At 50.2% G+C, this 26488-nt stretch overlaps 3 protein-coding genes across 4 annotated transcripts in view; 2 read left to right on the plus strand and 1 right to left on the minus strand.

Moving 5' to 3' along the window:
• Positions 1-2678, minus strand: part of CACNA1S (calcium voltage-gated channel subunit alpha1 S) — a 41306-nt gene extending 38628 nt beyond the window's left edge. For both annotated transcript variants that reach the window (XR_011730526.1, XM_071768144.1), the window contains exon 1: positions 2413-2678. Coding sequence is in view for 1 of the 2 variants with exons in the window: in XM_071768144.1 (XP_071624245.1) it covers positions 2413-2573 (161 nt within the window). In the remaining variant the exon portion in view is untranslated. The remainder of the gene's footprint in view (positions 1-2412) is intronic.
• Positions 2679-3965: 1287 nt separating this feature from the next.
• LOC139807313 (acrosin-like) lies at positions 3966-8044 on the plus strand. Its single transcript, XM_071768146.1, has 6 exons — positions 3966-4104; positions 4396-4596; positions 4887-5152; positions 5409-5554; positions 5978-6179; positions 7855-8044. Exons 1-6 carry the CDS (start codon positions 4034-4036, stop codon positions 7926-7928), a joined length of 960 nt encoding a protein of 319 aa, XP_071624247.1. The 5' UTR covers positions 3966-4033; the 3' UTR covers positions 7929-8044.
• Positions 8045-10919: 2875 nt separating this feature from the next.
• KLHL12 (kelch like family member 12) lies at positions 10920-26431 on the plus strand. The gene is made up of 12 exons (XM_071768177.1): positions 10920-10999; positions 11244-11441; positions 13368-13521; positions 14280-14497; positions 17001-17150; positions 18904-19018; positions 20706-20812; positions 21735-21930; positions 22938-23096; positions 23202-23300; positions 24442-24628; positions 24913-26431. The coding sequence occupies exons 2-12, from the start codon at positions 11256-11258 to the stop codon at positions 25037-25039; spliced, it is 1698 nt and encodes a 565-aa protein (XP_071624278.1). The 5' UTR covers positions 10920-10999; positions 11244-11255; the 3' UTR covers positions 25040-26431.
• Positions 26432-26488: the final 57 nt, after the last annotated feature.

Raw genomic sequence — 26488 nt, forward strand, 5'->3', positions numbered from 1 at the left:
TTTTGCCCATTCCTCTCCTCTGGGAAAAGAGCCCATATACTCATTCCCTGCTCCCTGAAGGGTGACCTGTCTTGTAATTGGAGCTGGAATCAGCTTGCTGCTTGCAAGCAGTGGGACAGATTGAAAAGAAAAAGGCATGTAGTGTCACTGGGGAGTCTCTCTGCCTTTTGCCAGTAAGCCAGAGCCTCAATATTCTCCTTATCTCCTGCTCCTGCAATTCTTTCTCTCCAGCAGCCTCCTGTCACACAGCATCCGTGAGTCCCAACATCTGCCCTGCCTTACAACTCTGAGGTCCTCCAGGGTCCCCAGACTCCTCCTCACCTGTCTTGAAGTTCTCCTGGCCACAAAACAAACCTAAAATGTCAAGGTGACACCACAAATCTTGGTGTGTCCCAACAACCACCAGCCTGCTGGGCTAGATGGTGAGCATACAATACCCAGCAACTTGCAGTGTACCCAAATTTCCTCAGGCTAGCGAACCTCTTTTTGAGATGCAAGCAAACCAGCATAAAAACCCCTCTGCCCCAAGCCAGCCTGACTTTCACCCACCATAGGCTGGCTGCAGTTATATTCCCCACTCTCCAACTGTCTGGAGAAGACCTTGTGCCACTTCTGTGGCTCAGCTTTGTGACCTGACAGCAGGCCCAAGGGACAGGGATGTGTCCTGATGCCATACTGAACCCAGATGCCAGGTGAGCCCACAGCAAATGATCACAGCTAATCTCCTCTTGGCAGTTCTCCTGGGCCTGAAGTGCATAACAACCCACAGGAACTGGAACGACCCTGTCATGCCTCCCAAATCCTGATCCCTGAACGAGGGCAACCAGGTGCCTTTGGGTATAAATACAGCCAGGCACAAGAAAGGAGCTGGAGAAACCTAATGCCCTGTATCATTTGTCCCACACATGTCAGAACCCCCTGAACCTTCCTTGGTGGGACACCCCCTCTCCCCTGCACACCCCCCTTTCAGGGCACCATTGTGGGAAAAACCCCACCGTGCTACAAACTCTTTCTGGCCTGCCTTGGCCCAGGAGGAGGAATGTGTTTGAGCATGTTGGAAGATTTAAGCCTTTATTTCCAGCTCTTCCCCTGCCCTGGTTGTATGCACAAGATTCTTCCATGCTCAGTGCCTATTTCAGGCACAGACACAGTTCCCTTCCCTGCACATGTAGAACAATCCTGTTCTCATGCCAGAGAAGCAGAAATCAAGAATTCCTCAATTTTGGCTCCTTGAAGGACAGAGAGCAGTGAAAGAACATGGGCTCAAAATCAGAGGTGTGTGCATGTCCTGAGGTGCCACAAATGGTCACCTGGGCTTTGAACAAGGCAGCAGCTCAGCAGCACATGGGCACGGCTTGGGCATTGGAACACAACCAGCCTTTCCCCACAGCCCTCAGGCCACCAAGACACCTTCACAAGAAGCAAAGCCTGGACAGGGCTGGGATGATCCTGCTGAGGTCAGGAATATGCAGATATGAAATGAGAAAGGTTAGGGTGGAAGAATTGGATTTGTTGGAAACATCCCCAAATCCTGTTGCTTTTGCTTGAGCCCAAACATTTTGCTAAAGCCAAAGTGAATTATTTTGTCTCTAGTCCTCTTCTGTTCCACAGAATTGAGGTGAACAAGGAGATACTTAATGGTCAAAAATAGTCCCTGGATGAATGTCAGCAAGAGGACATTTTAGTAGTTCTGAGATACAACACTCCGGTGAAAAGATGGCAAATCAAAGAGTAATCACCCAAAAACCATCTCTAAATTAAGCCAGAGGCACAGACAGTGTCTCACTGAGCAGAACCACTCCCAAAGTGTTGAACTGTGAGAGCAGTGCTTGGGAGGGAAGGCAAAAGTGGGGTGAGAGGACAAGGGTGCCCCAGGGATTTGGGGGATGCTGGGCAGCCTCCCCCCCCCCCACATCAGGGCAGGGAGCAGCTGCAGGACCAGGCAAGAGGTGACACACACAAAGAGCCATCCCAAGCAGCTTGTCATGGTCTCCCTACCCACACCCAAGCCTCTCTCTGCCCTGGGGCAGCCTCTTGTCCCCAGCTCCCACTCCTCCAGCCCCTCAGGGTGGGCTCTGTGCCCCCTCCTCACACACCAAACCCAATCCCTCTCCAGCACAGCTCCTGCCAGAACAAAATGTCCTCAGTCCCACAAGTCCCTTGCCTGTCCCCCCACTCTACCAAAAGTCCCCATGACCTCTCTGCCCCCAGCTCCCCCCACAGTCCTGTTCCTGTCCCAGTTTGCAGAGCCATTACCTTTCCAGTCCATCCCACCAGGGCTTCCTGAGCCCCCAGACAGCAGCAGAGGCTGGGAATGGGCCAGCACCTCTCCTGACACAGGCTCTGCTCCCCAGGACCCCTCTCCAGAGCAGACCCAGAGCTGCTCCCAGGTCTGCCAGCCCAGAAGGATACTTCCACTCCACGATGCTGATGCACGCCTTCCTCAGGGGGTTCTGCAGGGTTAAGCAGAACAGAGCCCTGGCTGGCCTGGGAGCTACGGGTGGCACCGGCTTCTTGGACTTCTCCTTCTGTTGCCTTTTCCTCCCCTCGTCCTGGGGAGAAGCAGCCTCCATGGTGTTTCTCTTTTAGCTGTTTCCTTCCCTCCCAGCCCCCAGTTGAACCCCACTTCCCCCGGTCCCTGCAGGGTCCGTCTCCTCCCCACAGGAGGGGAGTGAGGACTGGAGGCTTGGACTCGCATGTACAAACACACGAAGCATGAGTTTAAATTTAGACCCCAGCCTGGCCCCTGGCTCTGTCACAGCTCCTGAGGCAGCAAAAGGGCCCCTGCAGCTGTTGCTTCTCTACCCAGAGCACCAAGTGCTTCACATGCCACTGATCCAGGCTTGGGGGGAGTGGGGGGAAGCAGGGAGGAGAGAGTCTGCCAGGTTTTGGGCACACCAACTCTGAGAAGGGAGCCTTGGTCCCGGTTCAGCCCTGTCCCCAGCTACCTCGGGCTCCCCTGCCCAACCCCAGCTTTCCTGGGGCAATCCAGGTCACCCCATTTGGTGAGAAACTTACAGTTAAGTTAAGGTGCAGTTACTTATGAGTATCTTAGCTGAAAGCAAAACTACAAGAGAGAAGATTAGTTCTATCCTGGCCCAAACTAGGACAGATAGATCCTTCCATAAAAGGATTTTTTATTAATGATGCCACAGCTCAAACTGGATTCTTCTGAAGGGGGGCCCTATAAAAAGAAATTCCTGGGCAAATGTACCCTTATAATCTAAGTTCCTCCCTCAGAGGACAGACCACCCTGTGGGACAGACACTCTGCCTGGTCCTGGAACCTGGGGTGGGCTTGGGCTGGGGCCAGACCCCCCCTGCTTCAAGTGCTTTTTCAATATATTAATTTGTCCTTAGGATTTTTCCATTTAAGTTATTTAGCAGTTAAACCAGAGTTCAACTGTTTCATTGCAGCCTGGGGTTCCAATATTTAAGCTACTCATGTTAAGCAAAAAGCCTAATTTAACCTAAACTGTAAATGTCTCTGCAAGCAAGCCTAATATTCATTTCAGTCCCCAGCAATGCACACAGAAAGCTCTACACAGGCTGCTGTGCCAGCACACGTGTACCCAGCCATCCACAACACTTGGAATTTCCAGACTCATCCCACCCACCCGTGGCTGCCACGGCTACAACCAGGATGCCTCTTCAGCACCTCTGTTCCCTGGTGTATGCTTTTTGGGAAGGACCTGGTGGCAAAGGGCTGCAGAGAACAGGGTGGGTGCTGGGGAACTTCCCCTGGGGGCTGTGATGTGCCACTCGTTTATTTCTGCTGACTGTGAGCAGGGAGTGCCTGGGGCTGGGCACTGCCTCCTGCACACTCCTGTCCTACAGCAGAGCATTCAGGGGGGTCTGGCAGGGTGCTCAAGTCCCACTGCTCCTTCTTCTTGGAATCCCCCATGTCTCCAGCACCCTGAGCTAACATCTCTGTGACATCAGCCCCAGGGCCGAGGGCACCCTGAGCTCTGCAGGCACTGTCCCCTCTGCTGCTCTGCCCTGGGCTGTGCCACTGCCCTGTGCTGCTGGCAGCCATGGCTCTGCTCCTGCTCCTGCTCCTGCTGTCCCTGTGCTGCTCTGCACATGGCAGAGGGGACACCTGTGGGTAAGCAGTGGGGGCTCTGGGTGGGAGCTTGGGCATCCCTCGTGAGGGGTCACTGGGGGGTGGCTGCTTGTCCCCCATGGCCATGTCACGGCCTCCTGAACCCCACGGAAACCTCGGGGCCTTTCCACCTCCCAGCTGCAGGCACAACCCATCCAGAGACTAAAGGTGGGACAGATGCACGTCCCATGGGGGCTGTGGCCCTGCAGCGTCTGGTGTGAGGTGAAGATGGCTGAACTGCAGCCAGAGCAGCAGCAACCCACTGAGCTGACACTGATGAGTTTCTGGTTACAGAGAGCTCTGTGGGCTCCGGCCCATGGTGTCTGGGTCCGGCTCCTCCCGCGTCGTGGGTGGCAGAGACACCCGGCCAGGGGCCTGGCCCTGGACTGTCAGCATCCAGAACCCCTGGAAAATAGGAACGGGTCATGTCTGTGGAGGGTCCCTCATCAGCCCACAGTGGGTTCTCTCAGCAGCCCACTGCTTCATCAGGGCCAGGTAAGGAGGACAAGGGAAGGGGGATGTCCTGCTGCACCTCCAGGTGCCCTGTCTGCAGCACCACCTCCTCCTCCCATCCTGGCACCATGGGCAGAGTCTGGAGACTCCCAGCCCAGCTGGGAAGAAGAATTGGCTCTTGCCACTGCCTCCTGGTAGCTTGGTGTTTCTGGAGCCAAAGGCAGACCCGGGCAGCTGCACGCTCTGCACTGCTGCTTCTCTGACAGCAGACAAGGAGCCCCGGGGGTGCTGCAGCCTCCCCAGCCTCTGAGCCCCCTCCATCTGCCCTCCAGACACGTCACCCTCTGGCGTGTGGTGGTCGGGGCCACCCGGCTGAGCCAGCTGGGCCCCGAGACCCAAGTGCGCAGCATCCGGCACCTCCTGGTTCACGAGCACTACGACAGCAGCTCCGAGGCCAACGACATAGCTCTGCTGGAGCTGGACCAGCCCGTCCAGTGCAGCCCCTACATCCAGACTGCCTGTGTGCCCAACGCCTCGCTCAGGGTCTCAGAGCTGACAGCCTGCTACGTCAGTGGCTGGGGTGCCACCACTGCAAGATGTGAGTTCCCAAAAAGTCCGAGTGTCCCGAGTGTCATCTTGGCATGCCTGGGATCTGGGCTGGGATTCCTGAGAGCAGAGGCCCCAGACAGAGTCCAGCTGCAGGGAGAGGCACCCATGGAGAGGTGGGCTCAGAGGGGAAAAGGGAAGCCCCAGCAGGTCCCTTCAAGAGGCAAAGGCCAGGAAAAGGTTTGCCCAGACAGGGGTAGAGAAGGGGCACTGAACTGCTGGGTGTTCATCCCTTCCTGTGTTCACAGCTAGAGGCTCCAGTGATGTCCTCCAGGAGGCCAGGGTCCGTCTCATTGATGTCAGCCTCTGTAACAGCAGCTGGTTGTACAGAGGGACCATCCATCCCCACAACCTGTGTGCTGGATACCTGCAGGGGGGCATCGACACCTGCCAGGTAGGAGAATGCTCCATGTCCCAGCAGTACAGCCCAGACCCCCAGCCCTGTCACAGCTACCCAAAAGGGACCCTGGCATGGCCTTTGCCTGGCAAGCCCTCCCACCACCCCTGGGCATCACCTCCCCTTCCCCAGCCTTGCCCAGCACTCTCCTTTTCCCAGAAGCTCCCAAAGCCCCTTCAGCACTCAGCAGCACATGGGTCCAGGACCTGGAACATCCATTTGCCACACCTGCAGGATCTCTGTGAGAGGAGAGAGACCCAGGCCCCCTCCCAGACAAAATTCTGCCACTCACAGCCCCTGAACAGAGCCTTGAGTGTGCAGTGAACACAGCTTGGAGAGGTGCTGGGAGGGGAAAGGAGGCAGGCAGAGTGCTGACCGTGGCCACCCAACAGCACCTTTCCCATCTCCTGTCTGCTGCAGGGTGACAGTGGTGGCCCTCTGGTCTGCAAAGGCAGCAGTGCTGACTGCTTCTGGCTGGTGGGGCTGACGAGCTGGGGGGAAGGCTGTGCCAGACCCAGGCGTCCCGGAGTCTACACCTCCACTCAAGACTTCTATGACTGGATCCTGGTACAGATGAGGCTGGACCCAGCAACAAAGTCACGAAATGTAGGATCTTCACATGGTATGCAAAGCCAATTCACATCTAGGGTTGAGGTGCTTCTATTTGCTAGGTGGGATTTCACAGAGCTCAGCTCCATACAAAAGGCTGTGTCATATTTATCCCTTTTAACGAGCATCAGGATACACTTTTATTTACCCTTAATGGTTAGTAACTTCACATAACCAATCTCCTTGGTTATTTGTACTCCCTACTTCTTTTTAAAGGCACAGTGTCCTTTTACACAAAGGCACATGCTCATGAAGAGTGGGGAGGGGAGGGTTTTCTTTCTCAAGTTGGTGATCTTGATCTCGAGCAGCAGGACAGACAGGATACACTGCAGGCTGCAGTGTACCACAACCATTTCCTTCTGGTGCAGTGCCTGCTGATCCAAAGCCTGCTCATGCTCCTCTAGATGCACATAAATGCTGAAGTTGACTTCGTTGTTTACAGAAATGTACCAGTTTTCACAGCTAACCATGCTCCAGTCCCATTCCAGCCCCTGTGCCCAGCACCTGCAAACTGGGGCTGCAGGCAGAGAAGGAAAGGTACAAAGAGAGAGAGTTACATGAAATGGCTGAAACCAAACCTGCTCAGAGAGGAGGGTGAGGGTGCAGTGGGAGAAAGGATCATGTAGGGTGCTTGGAGGTTTTGGGTATGGCAGCTGGAAACAGAAAGTGTCAGGCTGGCTGCTGGTGGGATCCCTGTGTGCACGTGTAATTCACCAGGGAATTTCAAACTGGCCTCTTTTGTGAGCCAGGAGCCATGGAGCTAGAAAGACCCAAGGTTTGCACCAATGACTGGTCAGAAGCTGGATATCAAGCCACAGATACTACATGGGCTTGATTTCCATACTGTTATTTCACAGAAACAACTACATTTTGTTGACTTTGTTAAATTTTTCCTAGGAATTAAAATATTAGACTTGATTGTAAGGAAGTCTTAGATTGGTGAAAGACTGAGAGGAAGAATGGTGCTAGTGAACATAAGTGGAATAATGTGACATGGTTCTTTAAAAATAATAAAAGAAAAGCTTAAGAAAAAAGTCAGAGTGGCTGATGTTTTCCATCCCCAAAAATCACTTGTGTGGGAGTCTGAGCAGCTCTCTATCAACACAGATGTCAGTATTTTCCCTAGAAATGGCACTGTCATAGTACTGAAGGCTGAGTTTAGGTTTTAGATGTTTTGTCTTGAAATTGGTTCTTCTTCTCAGTTAGAGCTTGAGCTTTCCTGTCTTCAGACTGAATTGTGTTTTCTTGGGAGCTTGATAGTGCACAGCAGATATTTTGTGTCTCACTGCAAAAAAAATATAATGATTTGCACTGCATGTAGTTGCACTGTAGTGAAAAATGTGCATGTTCTGTAAATGTTCTGTACCAGTAGAGACCAGTGCACAGCACCTGAAACCAGTCAATAGCTGTGGGAGCCCATGTGATAGAACCAAGTGCCAATAGTCCTGCCCTACCTGTGTTTTACACTACCTGGCAACTTCTGTTCTGCCTTGCAAGCAGAAACTTTCAGAAGATCTCAAGTCCTTCATTTGCAGTAGCATTGTGTCAGCATCCAAAAGAAGCTTTGACAGAAGTATGTGGAAAGGAAAAAAAAAAACCAAAACACAGCCAAAAGTATGGAGGAGAAAAATTTGGAAGAGTGACTGTCTTAACTTTAATTATTTTTTGTGTGTTGTGTTTTTTTCAAGGTCCAAGTCTCTCTACAGTGCTTCATCTTACTCTTCATCTTCTCCTTGAATGGAACCTCTTGTGGAAAAAATGAGGAAAGAGTAGCCAACCTTAATTTGTGTTCTTAATGTATCTTCTTATCTCCTCTTGTAAAACATTTTTGAAATTCTGTGTGCTCTTTATTTTCAAACAAAATACACAGTACCTAGAGGCTTTTCTCAGTGTGGCTGCTTGCTCCCCCTGCCCCCTCTGCGGGATGGGGAGGAGAAAATCCAAGTAAAACCTGGTGGCTCGAGACAAGGAGCAGGAGGGTTTCACCCACCAGGTATGGGCATGGGGGAAACAGCCTTGCCTTGGAGAAAAAATAAATTCAAATTCTCACTAGTCAAATCAAAACATTGCCTTCTGAATGCCAAACAATACCAACTTCTGATACTGATTCAGTAGGCACCAGTGGGCTGAAATATTTGTGTCCCAGTTGGGGTCTGAAGAGGGAGAATAGATCTCTGTGGATCTGTGGAGGACATCTGAGGCTTTCTGAGCATCAGCCTAAATCCTAGCAGCCCTCTGAACCATTTCCCACTCAGTACTATCAATTAACATACCCATTATACCTTCTATATCCTTCCAATCAGGATCCTGGGGTTTATTCCTAATTTCAGAAGCACTGGCTGTTTTTTCAGGATTGTCTCTATAAATTCCTGAAGCCAATTTCCAGTTAAAGCCAGGAACTGCACAAGGGACCTTCACAGTTCTCAGTCCTTCAGTACCAACTGCTTGAGAAGAGGGGCTTGAAGCACCTCTCCCTGCTTAGCCCTGCTCCTTCCTGCTGAGTGAACAGGAAGGGGTTTTTTTTTCTTTTATGTGTGACAATGTTACAGGACTCGAGCAGTGTCTCTGAGTTACCCCTTTCCCTGCAGTCTCAATCTTCAGACACCTCCCCAGAAGCAGCAGAACCAAACCACAGATCTGGAAGAACCAGGTCTCAAATCTGAAAGCAGCTGACAGGAGTTGCATTCACATCTGCTTTTGTCCCTGGAGTGTCTTAAAAGCACTGAGCAATCCAAAACTTTTTTCATTCAAAGCTTCTCCTTAAAAGCTTCCTACACCCACCTGGAATATCCCACCCCTCAGCAGCCACTCTCCCACTGTTGGTGGCTCCAAAACTCCAAAGGAACGGGAGTGGCAAACAAATGCAAAGAGTGACCACTGAAAACTTTGGCTGGCCCTGACCCTCACACGGAACCCAACCCACAGCACCACCAGCAATCGGGCTACGGGTTTGCATTTTACCAAAAACCTGGAATATCCCACCCACTCTCCCAGTGCTGCTCACACACCCGCAGCTCTCGGAGCAGTGATGCTGGAAGAGCTTTTTTTGGGGCTGCCGGAGCAGAGCTGGAGCTGCCCTGCCCTCCCCTGGTCTGTGGGTATTTCTGCAGTAACCCAGCTCCTTGTCTCACCCCCTGGAACTCACCGCTCCCTCACCCTGGGGCTCAGGAGTTGGTGAACTCCGTACCGGTGCCTTCCAGGCTGTTCTGAAAGTGCCCAACAGGTCACATCCAACAAACCTCTAAACCAGCCCCCGAGACACAGGGCTCTTCAAGCATAAGACGTGAGCAGGTGCTCCTATTCTAAAATACTTACTTAAATAGGAAGGAAAAAAAAAGAAAAAAAAAGACATGAAAAACGTTAATGTGGAGGGCAACAGGGAATGGTGACAGATACATTAAGACTGTGGAGCTTTTCTATAAACATACAGTGAAACTACTCCCTGTGCAATGCTCTTCATCCTTTGTGATATAAAGCTGCATTTTTAATGCAGTTTTTGCTGGGGCTATTTTTTTTCAGACAGGTCTTTGACACTGCCAGAGATTTCAAATGTACCCTTGGAAAATCAGGTGGTGGATACAGATGTGATGTGTCTGTTGGGAAATAAGGAGCACATGGTGTGAAGGGAAGGGTTGTAATCTCCATCTCTGCAGGATACACTCTGTTCTGACACTCTGCTCACACATCCCTCCTGATCTGAAGCTTGAAGAGGACTCTAGGATGATGCAGCTTGACACCAAGTTTCACTGACTGGCACCTGCCTCCAGCACAATGATTTCTGCTTGACCTGGAGCTACAGGAAGAGACAGTGCATGCTGGCTTAAAGATCCCACATGGCAGAGCATCTGAAGGCAGTGGTTAACTCTCCTCCTGGCTGAGCTCCTCTGTCTCACCTGCAGCTGCTGGATCTTGCCAATCCTTTGCCTGTGATGTGACAAATCCTCCCCACTCGTGTTCCACACACAGCCTCAGACCCTGTCCCTGAGGATGGAGTTTGTGAATCCATGATCAGCCTCCAGACCAGGATAATATCTTCACCTCTGTGTACAGATTTCTTCAACTTGTAATTTGTTCTAGGTTTAGCTGAGAATCTAGCTCAGGTCACTAACAAGGATTCCGTACAAACCACCATCCCTACAGCTTCAAGTTTTAAAATGCATCCCCAGGCATCTGGCAGGAAATGAGCTTGAGGGCAGGGGCAGCCACCATGGGCTGAGGGTTCTCAGGTGGAGGGGATGTTGAGCTGTGTGTGTGGAAGAGCTCAAACAGAGCACTCCTTAAAAAAACTGGGATTTTAAAGCTGCCTTCTGGGGCCTTGCTCCTCCTTTGGCTCCGGCATTCCCGACAAAGCCCTTTCCAGGGTGTTCACCTCTGAGGAGTGACACAGCTGGAAGGCAGAGCACGGCCCGGCGTTCGGAGCTTGGAGAGGGATCTGTCCGTGCCTCCGGGCCCATACCCAGCAAGGCAACGGTGAATTAAACTGTTGTATTTCACCCCAACTTTCCCAGTTCTCAGCGAGCCAGAGCCGCTCCCACCACGGCCGGGCCGGGCACCCGCCCATCCGAGGTCCCGCTCGGCTCCCCTTCCTCCCGCTCCCCTCCAGCAGCGCTCAGGGAGCCCGGGCCGGCCCCGGTCCCCGGTTCCCGGTGGAGGCAACGCAGGGCGGGGAGGCCGCGGGCCGGGCCGGGCGCGGCAGGAGGCGGTTGCCTGGCAACCGTGAGGTACCCAGGGGCGGGGTGGCGCAGTGACGCCATCAGAGCGCGCCGCGCGGGGAGAGAGAAGGGCGGGGGGGGCGGAGGCGAGGTGTGCGGGCCGGGATCTCTCCCTGCGGCGGTGAGTGCGGGGGGGGGCCGCCCCGGGCGGGACGGACGGACGGACCGACGGACCGGAAAGCGGCGGGGAAGCGGCGGCGCGGAGCTGCGGGGCTGCGGGCGGGGCGGGGGTGACCCGGGTGGGGCAGTGAGGGGAGGGAAGGGAAGGGAGGGGCGGAGCGGTGCGGTGCGTCGGGGGCGGGGGGCGCCCCCTATCGTCGCGGCGGGCGTGCCGTGACATGTGGCCGTGCTGGCTGTGCCCGCAGGTGCCGGGCGCCATGGCCCCCCCCAAGGACATCATGACCAACTCCCACGCCAAGTCCATCCTCAACGCCATGAACGCCCTGCGGAAGAGCAACACGCTCTGCGACGTCACCCTCCGCGTGGAGCACAAGGACTTCCCGGCCCACCGCATCGTCCTGGCCGCCTGCAGCGATTACTTCTGCGCCATGTTCACCAGCGAGGTCGGTGCGCAGCCCCGGGGCCCACGCGGTCGCGGAGGCGAAGCCGCCCGGTGCTCCCGCCGGTCTCTGTCAAGCTGCTCAGCAGCTGGCCCGGGGTCCCCCCCCCGTGGGAGCTCCGGATCCCCCCGTGGGGTCCCTGGAGCCCGCAGGGGGTTCCAGCCCCGGTGCGGAGCTGTGCGGGCTCGGGGAGCGGCTCAGCCTCGGTGCTGAAGTCGGGCGGGGAGATGGAGGGGGGGAAAGTCCTGGGGTCTGTTCCGCCCCGGGTGTTGAGCTGGTGTGTGCTGGTTTGTGCTGTTGTTGCTGTTGAGAAGAGGGTGTGAGCCCTGCCCTGGGGCTGAGGGGAGGTGACAGTCCCCAGGTGCTGTGCTGGCACCACCCGCCTGCTGGTTTCTCAGAATTACTGGCAGGTAATGTTTGAGCTGAAGATTGAGGTAATGTTTGAGCTGAAGATTGCCCTCGTTCAGAGTGTTACATATGAGATGTTCTGCCTGACTTTGGCTTTTTAAAGTTTGAATCGATTTTCGTGGCTTTTGCTTACAGCAGATGGTTTCCTGCAGCAGGGTGAAAAATGCCTAAGTAGCTGAAAGGTCCAAAAGACCTCCCTTCCAACCCTCACAGGACAGAATCCTTCTCTTCTTTGTGCTTTCCAGCAATGAACAGTGTTGGCAGAGCTGTCTGTGTGCCTGTTGGGTGAGCAGGTGTCTGAGGTTTTAGAGTCCTGTGCAAAGCAACCAAAAAATGACATTATGTGGACTGACAGGATACCAGTATGTTGGCTGTCCCTGTCTTCATGAAATTTGCCAATCTGACAGGCTTATGCTCTTCCTCTGCATAAATGAAATGTATTTAAAAAAAAACAATACACAAAACAAATTCAGTCCCTGGAGATGAAGTTCTTTGTTTACCAAAAGCTTGAGGTACACAGCAGCATGGGCAGCCTGCCTCTGCCTCTCTGTTTGTCTCTAAGTTCCTGTCACTGCTTTTGGCTTCCTGGACTTTTTCTGGGCAGTCTCCAGAGATCCAATCACTCTGTGCTACAGAATGTTCTGTGTGGCTGCTGACACAGGCTGAGGGCTGAGATGCTTTGCATCTAAACTGAAATCCTCTTCCATCTTTATACTCTCATTTGAACGTGGGCACTGTAGTGACCTCAATTCATAGATGTAATTCTTCCTAGAAAAAACAAATGCATCCAGTGTTCAGTGGGCATGATTGCTCCATCTCTCACACTCCCAAATTGCTGCTGCTTTAAGGGTTTTACTTACTACTTTTTCATATGGAAACCCCAAAATGACAAACCTGCCAAGTGGCAAGCACAGCCACTGAGTGGTTGTGGAGTGTTCTTCCCAGGAAATGACAGCTTGGTGAGCCTCAAAGTGGACCCGAGTCCTCTGTGTGTCAGTGACAAGTTTGGTGGTGAGCAGAAAGGGACAGCACTTGGTTGCTCTCCAAACACTTGTGGGTAAAGAGTGTTCTGGCCATGGCTGTAACTCGAGGGAACTCAAAGTGCTGGATTGCATAATGGACCAACAGTCTCTGCAGGGGCTTCCTTTGTGTTTCATCTCCTGCAAGTCTGGGGACTGCATGGCCACCTGTGACGTGTGGCTTTTGTCAGGCTTGGCCTACACAAGGTGTTGTTCCAAACTGAGCCCTGGGTCACTCCTGATGTTTCATCTGTGCATGGCCAGTGTAGCACTGGCACTCTCATCAAAGTTTATTGTCATAAAAAACTGCATTTGCCAGTCCCTGTGTTCTCTGGTTTCCTTCCTTCTCTCATTTCTGACTTTTAACGTTTACTTCAAAAAGTTCCCAATCTTATTTAGTGTTAATTTGGTCCCATTTTCTGTTCCCATTTTCCAGCATGGGAAGTCTGTTGAACCCCTGGCTTGTGACTCATCCTGAGCTTTGTCTTCTTCTAATTCACAGCTCTCAGAAAAAGACAAACCCTATGTGGATATCCAGGGACTGACAGCCTCCACCATGGAAATCCTGCTTGATTTTGTGTATACAGAAACTGTCCACGTGACAGTTGAAAATGTCCAAGAATTGCTCCCAGCAGCCTGTCTGCTCCAGCTGAAAGGTAAATGGCCAAGGATCAGCACAAATTGCACAATTGCTGCTGTTCAGAGGTTTGGGTGTCTGACCTGCAGCTTGTGGGAGGCATCATTTTTCTAAGTACTTCTGTCAAACTTCTGTTGTCTTGTGTCTTGTGGTTTCATTGGTAGAGGAACTGCCTTGGGTGGGAAAATAATTATAAAATGGGCTATTGTTCCATGCTTTGGGCTACTGTATTTCTGCATGAGAATTCCCAGGAGGAATTGTGGACTGTATAGCACAGAAATGTTACAGCTCAGTTAACTTATATTAATAAGCAAATCCTTGATGTCATTTGACCTGCAACCAGAGTATGTCTGAGGGATTAACAGACTGGTTGATGGCATTGCACCTGGATCTGTGGAGCTGTCCCAGGCAGTCATTTAAACCAGAGGCAGCTATCAGAATGGCAGCAAAGAAAATCTAGAAATGTGGTAACCATATCCATTAGCTTATACATTTTTTGTTTAGAATCCATGAAGCTGAGTACAACTCAATATTTGAATCTTTTCCTAGTATTAGGTTTACTTCATTTTTGCATTTAGATACAATGGCCAGAGCTCAAACCAGGCCAGACACTGTTCATGTCCCTCCCAAGAAGTGTTTGCATGTTTGTGTTCCTGTAGGGTTCTTAAGCTTGTTATGTGAGTTGGCTTTTCATTATTGTTTAGTCTTTTCTGACACCCTTTCCGAAGCAGTGGAATCACAGTTTAGTGCTCATTCACCCTTCCCAATTTTCCATAGGTGTGAAACAAGCCTGCTGTGAGTTTCTGGAAAGCCAACTGGATCCATCAAATTGTTTGGGCATTCGGGATTTTGCTGAGACACACAACTGTGTTGATCTAATGCAAGCTGCTGAGGTCTTCAGCCAGAAACATTTTCCAGAGGTGGTTCAGCATGAAGAGTTTATCCTCTTAAATCAAGAAGAGGTTGAGAAGCTCATCAAGTGTGATGAAATTCAGGTAAAACCTGAAAAGTATTGTTACTGTGCAAAGCATGGAAGTAAAACCTTGAAACCAGTCAGAAATTATTGTGTACTCCTAGGGTGGACTTCTCACACTGTTCCTGAATTTGAAATCGAATTTCCAATAAGCTGCTTCTAGTTTTTTAGCCATGTGATATGAAACTGATCAGTAACATCAAGCTTTTATGCAAGAACATGTTGTCACACAAGTGGTTCTTGCAAATAAGGCAGTCAGAGGTAGCTCCCTCTGCAGCTGTTGTTCCCTTTTCTCCTCCTTCCCCTGGAGGAGGTTTCAGATGTTAGAGAGACAAGTTCTCTCAATGCCTCCATTTCAGAAATACCCCCAAGACTGTAACTTCTATTTGTAGCCCTTTGCATGCTGCTCAGCAGCACAAGGAATTCATGTGTCATCCCAGGCATTTGGGTGTCCTTTACTTTTAGAAGTGGCAGAATGTGTGATGGTGCAGGGTTGTCTGACTCCTCAGGAAGTTATATGCAGATTTTATTCCCTTAAATTTTGTTTCTGGTGGATTTGATGTGTGTGTTCTTGAGAGCTGAAATAAGTTGAACATTCCTTGAGAATTGGGAGGGGACTTGCGGGGTTTTTTTAATTGAAATGGACTTAATCAAGAGTTGATGTTTGCATCTCTTCTAAAAGAAATGATTGAAGCAATCCCTAGTCAGGGTTCACAGGAACATGAGCTCTTAGAAGCAAAGCAGTGTAAGTGATACCAGGTGGAATTCCTGAAAAGCCAAGATGTGGGTAGGCAGAGGAGAACTGTTGATGTCTGCCTTGAAATTGGCCTCCAGCCAAGCTGACATCCTCTTCTAATGAGGCTGCTTGACAAAGAGCATGTGAGATGGCAGTGGAAGACCCTGGCACAGGCTGGGATCAGGAGCAGAGAAAGGCTGAGTCTGTTTGGTCTTTAGGAAGCTGCAGCTTTGGTGCTGTTTGAGCTCGTGGGGGTTGTGGTGAGTGCTGACAAAATGCTTCCTGACACTGATGAGGAAATAATGAGGAACTTGGGAATGACCCAGCAAATTAATTGGATAATCCACACCGGCCAAGTAAAATTCCCTGTGGAATTGGAGGGACTGATTCAGGCCCTGCAGATAAACAGTGAGGTGTGTGCATTGCAATATCTGGAGGTGAATGAAGCAAATGAAGCTGTTGCTGTGGCAGTGCAGAGGTGATGTGCTGTGTCAGAGGGAATCCCCAGGCTGCTGGAGAGGCAGAATCTCAGGTCCTCACTGTCTTGCTGTGTTTAGTGTTATTATCATATTTTTCATGATGTATGAGAGAGCAGAAATTAACAACAAAGCTGTTAAATATAGCAGAGGACAGTCAGTTCAGGAGGCAATAAAATGATGGGAGATTATTGCATTTGAGGAGGAGGTGGGGAAAATTGGAAATGATAAACTATTCTGCTCTTTTTTCTGAGCTCTAATTGTTCTTTCCCTGTAATTCAAACAGAAGGAGGCCATTTCAGATTACACTGTAACAAATATAAATCAATGGCTTGGAAGAATTGCCTTACATAATTAACCTCTGTGACTCCCTGCTTCAGAACTGTCTGCAACAGCTTCAAAGTGTACCAGTCCTATATTAGTAGGAAAGCTCAGTTGTTTTATTGCAGTATCTCCCTTTATCTTCATATTTAATAACAGTTAACAGACCTCATAATAATAAATTCATGCCTGATTTGCTTTTACACTGGATGATCTGAAGGTGTGCAAGAAGAAAACTAAGCCTGAATAATTCATTGTAGAGTTTTAATATCTACATTGTAGAGTTTTCTGCAGTTCTTTCACTTTTGGTAATCATCAGGGCACCTGAAGTTCTCTGAAAGGACCAAATCTAGGTGATTTAGTCAGTGTAATCTCTGAAAGAGGTGTAAGCATCAGCATGTAGAGAGAAACAAACTGGGGTTCTCCACTCCGAAATCCAGGTGTTAATAGTTTCTTAGTGTGTGTTGAAATTTTTTAAATCCCTTAAATGTACCTGGAATGACCTAGGTGCAAAAGGGGCAGTCTGTGGGCACAGGGCTGCAGGGGGTTAAGGACAGAGCTCCATAAAAAGGAAATGTGAATTTTATCATTTTCAGGATGGTACTTGGCATTTTGCAGAACTAATTCCTGCTCCGAGGAGAAGTTGGGTTCAGTTCAGTTCTAAGGAAGGGAAAAGGAGGTGGTGCTTGTAAATACAGCTCTAAGGAAAGGAAAAGGAGGCAATTCCATGGTGCTTGTAAATACAGCTCTAAGGAAAGGAAAAGGAGGCAATGCCATGGTGCTTGTAAATACAGCTCTAAGGAAAGGAAAAGGAGGCAATTCCATGGTGCTTGTAAATTCAGCTGATGGGAATTCCCAGCACAAACTTCCCTTGCAGTGTCCTCCTGTCCCGCTCGCTCTGCGGCAGTGTCAGCAGCCTGGGACTTATCCTCTTTTACAGCAGCTGCTAGAGTATGACCCTGCAATCTGATCAGTGAGTCTTCTCTTCCCAGGTGGACTCTGAAGAGCCAGTTTTTGAGGCAGTCATTAACTGGGTGAAGCACTCCAAGAAGGAGCGGGAGCCGTCCCTGCCCGAGCTGCTGCAGTACGTGCGCATGCCGCTGCTCACCCCCCGCTACATCACAGACGTCATCGACACCGAGGTAGCAGAGCCCAGGGATGGACCCCGAGCAGCTGGGAGCTGTGTGTGACTGCCATGCTCCCGGATTAGCCTCCTGCTGTTCCAGCAGAGCACGTTAAAAGCTGCTTTCTCTGGTGCTGCTCTTTGATGCTGACGCTCTGGAGCTGTCCTGGTGCAGCTGGAGCAGCCGCTGATCCCCTCGGAGCTGTGTGCTGTGCCAGCAGCTGTGCCATGCTGCTTCTCAGCCCCATCAGAGCAATTAACTCAGTTGTCTCCTGATCTGTGGAGCACCTTTCTGTTGTCATCTGTTAGAGGTTTTCATTTTCTGGCTTCCATTCATACGTGCCAGCAGGTCTGCTTCTCTAGACTGAAGGCTGCTGGCCTGGGAGCCCAGGGGGGAAATGGCTCCTCAGAAGTTTGGGTGCAGATGGCAAGCAGGTACCTTTGAGTGAGGAGGACAGAGGCTGTGGAGGTCCAAGGCCAACACAAAAATCAGAACCATATCTGAAACTGCTTCTTTGTGTGGCTGGGGTGTTGCAGAGGCAAAACCAAAATGTGGATGTTGATAAGAAATAATTAAACTTTTGCAGTGGAAGTTCAGTATCAAGCAGTAAGTGATGCTGGCCCCATGCAAGGTTTGATGGGAAGGTGTAGAGAAGTTGAAACCAGCATTCTGGTTTGATGGTGATGTGAGGTAATCAGTGGTTACTGTCCCCTGTCACCTGGCAGGTGCTGAGTGTTGAATGACAGACTTCTGTACAATGAGAAATAGCTGATTTAGCAGCAGTCCTCTTTACTCTGGTATGGCTGCCTTTGATGGATGTTCTTGAGTAAGGGCAGCTAACAGGCAGTTAAGTTGTGACAGCTAAAAGGAGCTTAGTGAGATTGCTAAGGTCCACCTGAAACTGAAACTGAAGCTAACATGAAAGGGACTGGTACCAAAACAATTATATTTGTACCCAAACTGGCCTAAGATGGGGTGTATCCAGGCCCTCAGCCTTCTTGCTGCCCAGCTTGGCCTCCCCAGACCGGAGGTGTCACACACCAGTGGGATGCCATCATCTTTGGGCTGCCTGGAGAGCAGAGCATTGCCCCTGTGTGGTACTGCCTGTTCTGGACACCCTGGCCTTGTAAAGAACTTGTGAAAATACAACTTGCAGTAGCATGCAGCACCAAACAGCCAAAGGGGACTGAACAGGGAGCATTCAGGGAGGGAAATTACACCTTGTTATGCGAGGAGGAGATGAGGCTGTCCCTTGACTGCTGTGGCCCCTGCTTCTTTTAAAGAAGGCCTTGACTGCTGCTGTGGTCTTTCCACAGCTGCCCAGGGATTACCTTAAGGTAATCCCTACAGGTCCAGCAGAATTCCTTCCTGTGCTGTGCTCTGTGGTTCTTTGATGGCAGGCACAGAGTTGAAGTGGGGCAGGTCCAACCCAACTGATCTCAAGTGTAGTTTTACTGCCAGATCTCCTTCATACTTCTGCTGGCTTTAGTGTAGCAGGACTGGCTTTTCTTTAGGTTTCCATTGTAGTTATTTTCATTATAGAACCTGCAGTGCCAAACTGTGGGGGAACTGAGCCACATCTTTTCAGAGTCCATTCTTGGGTTGTATTTGCTTTTCCTTGTGTGCAGGATTTGCACTGTGACCCCAGCACGCAGCCAGCACACAGGTCACATTAATGCTGTCTGAACTGACCAGAGCTGGCTTTAGAACACTTGTTATGAGTGATCTGAAAACTACCTTGCATGCAGCAGTGACTCCTGTCTTTCCTCAGCCTTTCATACGCTGCAGTCTGCAGTGCAGAGACCTCGTAGATGAAGCAAAGAAATTTCATCTTCGGCCTGAGCTGCGGAGTCAGATGCAAGGACCCAGGACAAGAGCACGTCTAGGTGAGCAGGCAAGGAAAGGGCACTGAGCAGGTCTGGGGCATTGGCAGGTGTTGTGCTGACACCTTGTCATTGCCTTGAAATGACACTGAAGTTCTTTGTAGCAGAAACTTGTCCATCCACAGTCCCAGTGGTACAGAAAGGGGACTGGAGCAAAGTCCAGGGGTGCATTTTTTTTCAGAGCACGATTGCTTAGTGGCAGTGCAGGAACTAGGTGGTTGTCTTTAATCCCACACCTCTTCTGTAACCATAAAACCAGTTTCCTGCATTATTTTCCTGCCTCCAGATACGTTTGTCTCAGCATGCAGCTGTCCAAGAAGTGTGGGAAGAGTCCTTTCCTGTCTAAAAAGGCAGGTATTGGTGTCAGAAACAAAAAGAGCTGCAAGGTGAGAGACAACTGTGTTACAGTGAAGACAAGTTTTCAGCAGGGAATCTCAGAGCACTTGTTTAGATGTGGTTTAACCTCTAGCATAGTCCAGGCCACAGCATGTCTCCTCTTTTTCTGGAACATCCTGTATCAGTTTCAAGGACTGTTCAGCTCAACCTGTCATTTTAGAAAAACACATTTCAGTTTGTTCTTAGTAGAATGCCTCACCTGGGAAAGGAGACATCACAAAATTGTATTGCTGGGGTTCATTTGTGTTCAGCCCCACCTTTTTTAATTGATTCAGTATCATTTGTTACCAACAATTCTCATATGTCACTTATAAACTGATCAAGTCATGTATTAACTTTCTGTGGGATAAACTGAAATGATTGCACTTTTCACTGTCATACTGCATAGGAGGCTTCCCAAATTGTTGTTGGACCTCTTTTGCAAATCCTTCCCAGTTATTTTGTTAGATTATTCTCCTCCAGCTGACTGAGTGGTAGCTGGTTTGCTTTGTGACAGTTAGGTCTTGTTAAATCTTGGTTGCTCAGTGTTCAGTCCTTCCACAATGAAAACCTGGAAAGCTTTAAACTCTATTAAATCCCAAGGGATTCAGGAGATGCTCATCAGTTTTTAAAATCATGATGGAAACAAGGGAAGTTAAAATTCTCCAGGTCACAAGTCTTCACTCTCAGGGAGAAAAAAAGTAAAAAACAGGGACAATCTGAGGGAAAAGAAAGTAGAGGAAAGCAACTTCAAAATAAAATCCATAAGATTTCAGAGTCAATTCCTCTGAAAATAGTTCATTCATTTTTCAGGCTTCAGTCAGCCTTATTTATTTCTCAGTGACATGGTTCCCAAAGGTGCTGTCTGGTCTGGATGCCATTTGCCAGTGAGGGGAGAAGGCTCTGTTTTGTGAGGAGGCTGCATCCTCCTTCAGCTGTCAGGAAGTGGTAAGAGGTTTGAGAAAAAAAAAACAAATTGAAAGAATACAAAAGGAAATATAAACCAGCTAACTTCACCACCTGACTCAGCCAGCTTGGCTTCTTAGAGACCCTCTAACAGCAGGAGGAGCAGCCTCCAGCAGGCACCTGGGTGGATCTTCTGCCCCACACTTGTTCTCTTCCCCCCCATGGGGACAGGGGGAGTCCTGGTGCCTGTTCCCAGGCTGGGTGCTGGCTGCAGAGGACTGGTGGAAAGAGGGTTCAGAGGTGACTTGTTGCACCAAGGAAGGCTCAGAGGTTCTGTAGGTGACTCCCTAGCTGTGACCTGTTGGTTGTGAAGGGATTGGCTTGACTTTGCTCTCCCTCCTTGCTCTAGGAGCTAACGAAGTCCTGCTTGTGATCGGTGGCTTTGGCAGCCAGCAGTCACCTATTGATGTTGTGGAGAAATACGACCCGAAGACCCAAGAGTGGAGTTTCTTGCCAGTAAGGGACCATTTTTGACCACCACAGAGCTGAACAGGCTCTGATCAAACACTGATCCTGTAGTATCAGCTTTGTAACATTCCTCTCTGGGCTATGCTTTGCGTTCTGCTTGGAATTTCTGCCATAAATTTTAGAGCTGCTGAAATTACCAGAGCGAATTCTGAAATTCTGCTTCACATATGCAGATTTCCCAAGTAAGCTTTGTATAAGAGGTGGTTGTCATAGTTCTAATCAAATGAGCCTACAGAGACCCACATCTCTGTAGTGGGAGTGAGAGCTATCATGTTTCTAACTGAAGGAGTGTTCAGCTTTAAGGTCAGTGTTGATAAATGTCAATAAAATAGTGTAGTCAGTTCTGCTCTCAGGCAGGCTGCCTCATCTCTCTGGTTTCATTGCTTCTGACCGTAACAGGAGATAGGAAGAAAGAGAGAATTTCTGCTCTGAGGACCATTTCTATCCAAATTTAAAATCACCTTTATCTGATTTTAATCACCACCTATGTGAAATAGTGGAGAGCTGCCTCATTTTTAGTATCTCTGATCAGAGAAGAAACTGTCTCAAAGACCTGTGTCTCAAAACCGGGTTCTTTCTTGGAGGCTAAAGGCTTCAGATATTTTCATCAAATATTCCAAGTCTCCACCTTTTCCCATTCTCAGTCTTTACAGGGAGCCAGTGGGAGGCACACAGATCCCTGACATGCATGGCAGATTGAGTAACAGCATAAAATAAATGATAATTACTGCAAAATACTTCAGTGAAAAGACACAGAGAGACCATGGCAGAGATGGAGGGGCAGTCGCAGTCATTAAGCATTTTAGCCGGGACTGTATCCTTTAAATCCATAGTTCCAGGATGGAAGAAGGGTGGTTGGTCTCCTTGCATCAGTGTTATTTCCCCTCCTTCACCTTTTTATCCCTTGCAGAGCATCACCCGTAAGAGACGCTACGTGGCCACCGTGTCCCTGCACGACCGCATCTACGTCATCGGGGGCTACGACGGCCGCTCCCGCCTCAGCTCCGTGGAGTGCTTGGATTACACATCAGATGAGGATGGAATCTGGTATTCCGTGGCTCCCATGAATGTACGGAGAGGCCTGGCAGGAGCCACGACCCTTGGAGGTACGTGCTGGGCAGGGCCCTGCAGCCTCTTGGGTTCTTGTCCTCGGATGCCCTGAGCTGGTTTGTGTGGAGTGGGATGGATCCGAGGGAGGAGGAAAGTCTGAAATTCTGCTGGATGTGGGGATGGAAAACTTACCCACGTATCTTGAGAGGAGCTCTGCCTCTGCTTTGTTCCTGTGGCATCAAGGGAAAGGAACTCTGTGAGGGGTTGTGGAGTGGGAAGCTCTTGGGGTGGTAACGGTGTTGTGTGTGACTGAGCATGGACACCCAGTACAGGGAGAACCAGCAAGCACTGGAGAGGCTGAAACTTGGGCTTGGGCAGAAAAGGATCCTCAGGACAGGCTTTAAAGAAGAAAACTGCTTGACCAAGGGAACCACAACACTTCAGCTTGCTTATCCCGCCAAAGCAAAGGCTTGGAGGGGATGTGATTGTTCTGTGTAACTTGGCATGGGAAAAAAATGGGCAATATAAGAATTGAATTAGAACAAATAGTTATAAACAGGCCAGGGAAATGTTGGAGTGGAAATGAGAGGAAGTTTTCTAGCCATTAAAATCAGAGTCACTGTAACGAATATTCGTGCTTTAATGCTTATAATATTGTTTTAACAATTAATAATGGCTAAATATGATTCATTTAGATCGTTAATAATCTGTGGTAATGAAAATTCTCTTTAAAATGCAGCTGCTTTGAACATGGCAGATTTGTGAAACCACAGTTGTTAGGTCTCCCACCGTAAGGGACTGCTCTTGGTGATCCTGACCTGTCTTTTGGATCTTCTTCCTTTTGCTTCCTTTTCTGTTTATTTTATTGTTGGGTTGTGAGCAGGCTAAAGCAGTGACCTGGGGTGAGGAGGCTGAGCTTGGACTTAGCTTTAATGTGCCAAGATCTGTGGTTGTTCCTGTATTTTTCAGTCCGTGGTGCTGTAGGTTTGCTCCATCTCTGAGGAGCTCCCTGTGCATGTTTGATACCTGCCTTGCTGAGTTCCCCCTCTGCCTGACTTTGCAGACATGATTTATGTTTCTGGGGGGTTTGATGGGAGCCGGCGTCACACCAGTATGGAACGCTACGACCCCAACATTGACCAGTGGAGTATGCTGGGAGACATGCAGACAGCACGGGAAGGAGCAGGGCTGGTGGTAGCTAATGGAGTTATCTACTGCCTCGGTAGGTACCCTGGGAAGCTCCAGGCATGCTGAAAACACTTGTTTTTTACATAGAAAACATTCTCCAGAAGTCAGACCTATGGTTTGCTCCTGTGTTCTGTTTCAGGTGGCTATGATGGGCTGAACATACTGAACTCTGTAGAGAGGTATGATCCCCACACTGGACACTGGACAAATGTCACCCCAATGGCCACCAAGCGCTCAGGTAAGAGCCCACAGTGCCTCCAGGTCAAAATGTTTTGCACTGCACTGAGGCAGCATCACTGCTGGCTTGTTCTGCTGCCCTGGAGGGTGGTGACTGGTTTGGCATTGAGAAGGGAAGATTTTAGGACATGCTGATTTAACTCCCCAAGGGAAGGATTAACATGCCTGCTAAGAGGAACGGGGAAGGGGGGTTTGTAGGTTACAGGGAGGGAGAGGAAATCCTGTGTGAATTCTGTAACTAGGAACAGTGCATGGCTTGGAGAGGAGCTAGCAAGGCACAGACTGCAGACTGTAGTGTGGTGCAATCATGGGACAGTTTGCTAAGCTGGTGCTTGTCAGCTGCACAGGACATGGCAGAGGCAGAAGTGCTCTGGCAGGGCCCCCTTTGCCTGCACTCCACTTTCTGAAGTGCTCAGGCTCAGCTCCTGCAGCAGCACCAACCCTGAGCAGCACTGCCAGAGCTCTTGGGCTAATGCCTTGAAACATGGTGCAGTCACACATTAAATACCCACCACTGATTCTTACTTTGTCTTTCCTGCTTGGTGTCCTATCTGAGCTTTAATTTTGACAGCTGTATCGAGGAGAAAAATATAGTTTAGATCCTGTTTTTCAAGTAGCTCTGTCTGGGCTCTCCTTCTTTTCTCAATGGAAGGCAGAGGCCTGTGGGGCCAGCTCCAACCTAAACCTCCCCTGGCACCACCTGAGTTGTGCCAAAAGTTCCTCTTGTCCCATCCCTTGTTCTTTGGGAGCAGAGCCCGACCCCCCCTGGCTCCAACCTCCTCTCAGGGGGTTGCAGAGAGCCAGAAGGTCTCCCCTCAGCCTCCTCTGCTCCAGGATCAGCACCCCCAGGGCCCTCAGCCACTCCTCATAAGACTCGTGCTCCAGCCCCATCACAGGGGTTGTTCAGCCAAGCTGAACATCCTGAGTTGCTGCTGCCTTGTGCTGCTCAGTCCCCCTTAACATTTGGTTACAGGTTTACATGTATCCTATAGAAGATGCTGGGTTATGGCAGCTCTTTCGTGGGAGATAATAAGCATAAGAAAATATCCTCTGAAAAGGGAGACCTGACCTAGCTCATGGGTGCTGGGCATGGTGCCGACAGTCACCAGTGGGTGAAACCCTGCTGCTTTCTCTTTCTGCAGGGGCTGGAGTGGCTCTGCTGAATGACCATATTTATGTAGTTGGTGGGTTTGATGGGACAGCACATCTCTCCTCTGTGGAAGCCTATAATATACGCACTGATTCCTGGACTACTGTGACAAGCATGACCACCCCCCGATGCTACGTGGGGGCCACGGTGCTGCGGGGCCGGCTCTACGCGATCGCTGGGTAAGGGGCTGCCTGGGGCTGGGGCTGGGGCTGGGGAGGGGCCCTGCCTGTGTTTGCTGGCACGTGTCAGTTGAGGTGACACAGCCTGATTTCAGGTGGCATCTCCTGGCATTTAGATTTCCAGTTGTACAAGAGGAGGCAGCCCAGAGAGTCACCCAGCTCTCACTAAGTAGGCAGCGTGATGGTCAGCGGCGGACAGGATGTTTCACCTCAGGCAAGGGCTCTGAACAGCTCAGCCTCTTCCTTTTGTGGCATCTCTCACCTGTAACTTTCTGTCCTTGCAGATATGATGGCAACTCACTGCTGAGCAGCATTGAGTGCTACGACCCCATCATAGACAGCTGGGAAGTGGTGACCTCCTTGGGGATGCAGCGCTGTGACGCTGGAGTCTGCGTCCTTCGGGAGAAGTGATCTGGAGAGGACTTAGAAAGAAGAACATCCTAAAAAGTCTCAGCTGGAGGAAGAGTCCCAAGCGATTTGCAGTGACTGTTCCTGAGAGTTTTGGATGCTGTGGAAATAGGCACCAGAGCTGCAGTTTTCTGTGCTGCATCTGAGTAGAGCATGTGCATTTATGTGTTATCTCAGCAGTCATCTGAAATTGGGGGCTCTTTGTGAAGCTGGAGAGAGGTGGTGAAGGGGGTCAGAAGAAGCTGCATTCTCTGCTGTTCCTGTGGCTAAGTCTATTGGCAGAGCAGAGATGCTCCCAGCCTTGGTGCCAGCCAGCCTGGTGGATGCTTCCAAGGACATGTACATACAACTGGGTAGTCTCTTCAGCCACTGCAGGACCACGCGGGTCCTCAGGTTGCTCTCAGTCATGTGGATGTGTGAGGGTAAATCCAGCTGCTCTTAAGTTCCAGCTTCAAATCATCTTGTACATACTGAATGTTTAAACATGCTCCTCAAGTGCACATGAGTGCAGAGCCAAATTGAGTGAGCATGTGTCAGGGGGTCTTGCACTTCCTCACAGCTCTGCACATAAAAGGAGTCGCAGATCAAATCTGTCAACTACTGAGTCCCAAAAGCCCGAGGCTGCAGGGGCAGAGGGCAGGGGGAGGTCATTGCCTCGTGGAGAAGCAGGTCTGCAGCATTTGTGCTTTTATCAGGGTGCTCAGCAAGGTTCACCGTGTCATGGTTCCCTCAAAAAGCTCAAGAGATGCAGGTGCAGAGCCCTGGGAGCCTCGCTGTGCCGCACGGTGCTTTGCTCCCAGCACTGAGGGGAGGTCACCTTGCAGAGGCTGAGGCCCTGGCAGCAGGGACACAACTACTGACTGCACAGATGCTGCTGTGAGTGACTGCTGTCTGGACAGACCTCTGCCAGTGCTCAGCCTTTCAGTCAAGTTCATCCTGTTGACTTTCCTTTTATCTTGGATTTTTCTGCTTCCAGGGCCTTTGAGGAGTGACATCCAGGATTCTGTTTTGCCCTCTGTTTATTCCCCAGTCTCTTAGCACCACATCCTCTTCCACCAGCCCCATCACCCCCGTGTGAGAGCTTCCTCCCTGGCTCACACCAGCACTGTCTGCTCAGCATGTCCCCTGCCTTTTGCTGCCTTGCTGGGAGCAGGGTCCCCCCTGTCCCACGCAGTGCCTGGGCTCTGTGTTCTGCTGCTCAGTGAGCTTCCTGCTGACTCCTTGCTTGGGGGACAGGGTGGGATCAGGGACGTGGTAGCATGACTTAATTATGCACTTTCAGCCAATGCTCTGACCTTCTGCGTTTGTTTCTATCACACAAGTGTTCTGTGGTTTTGTTTCCTATGTTTATTTTTTAATGAAAATATAAAGAATAAAATATTTCCTGAGCCAATAGGAATTCAGCCTCTGTCCTTTATCCTCAAGACATTTGTGTAACTACTCTGTGAAGGG

This window comes from Heliangelus exortis, chromosome 25 (assembly GCF_036169615.1).
Source record: "Heliangelus exortis chromosome 25, bHelExo1.hap1, whole genome shotgun sequence".
Taxonomy (NCBI): Eukaryota; Metazoa; Chordata; class Aves; order Apodiformes; family Trochilidae; genus Heliangelus; species Heliangelus exortis.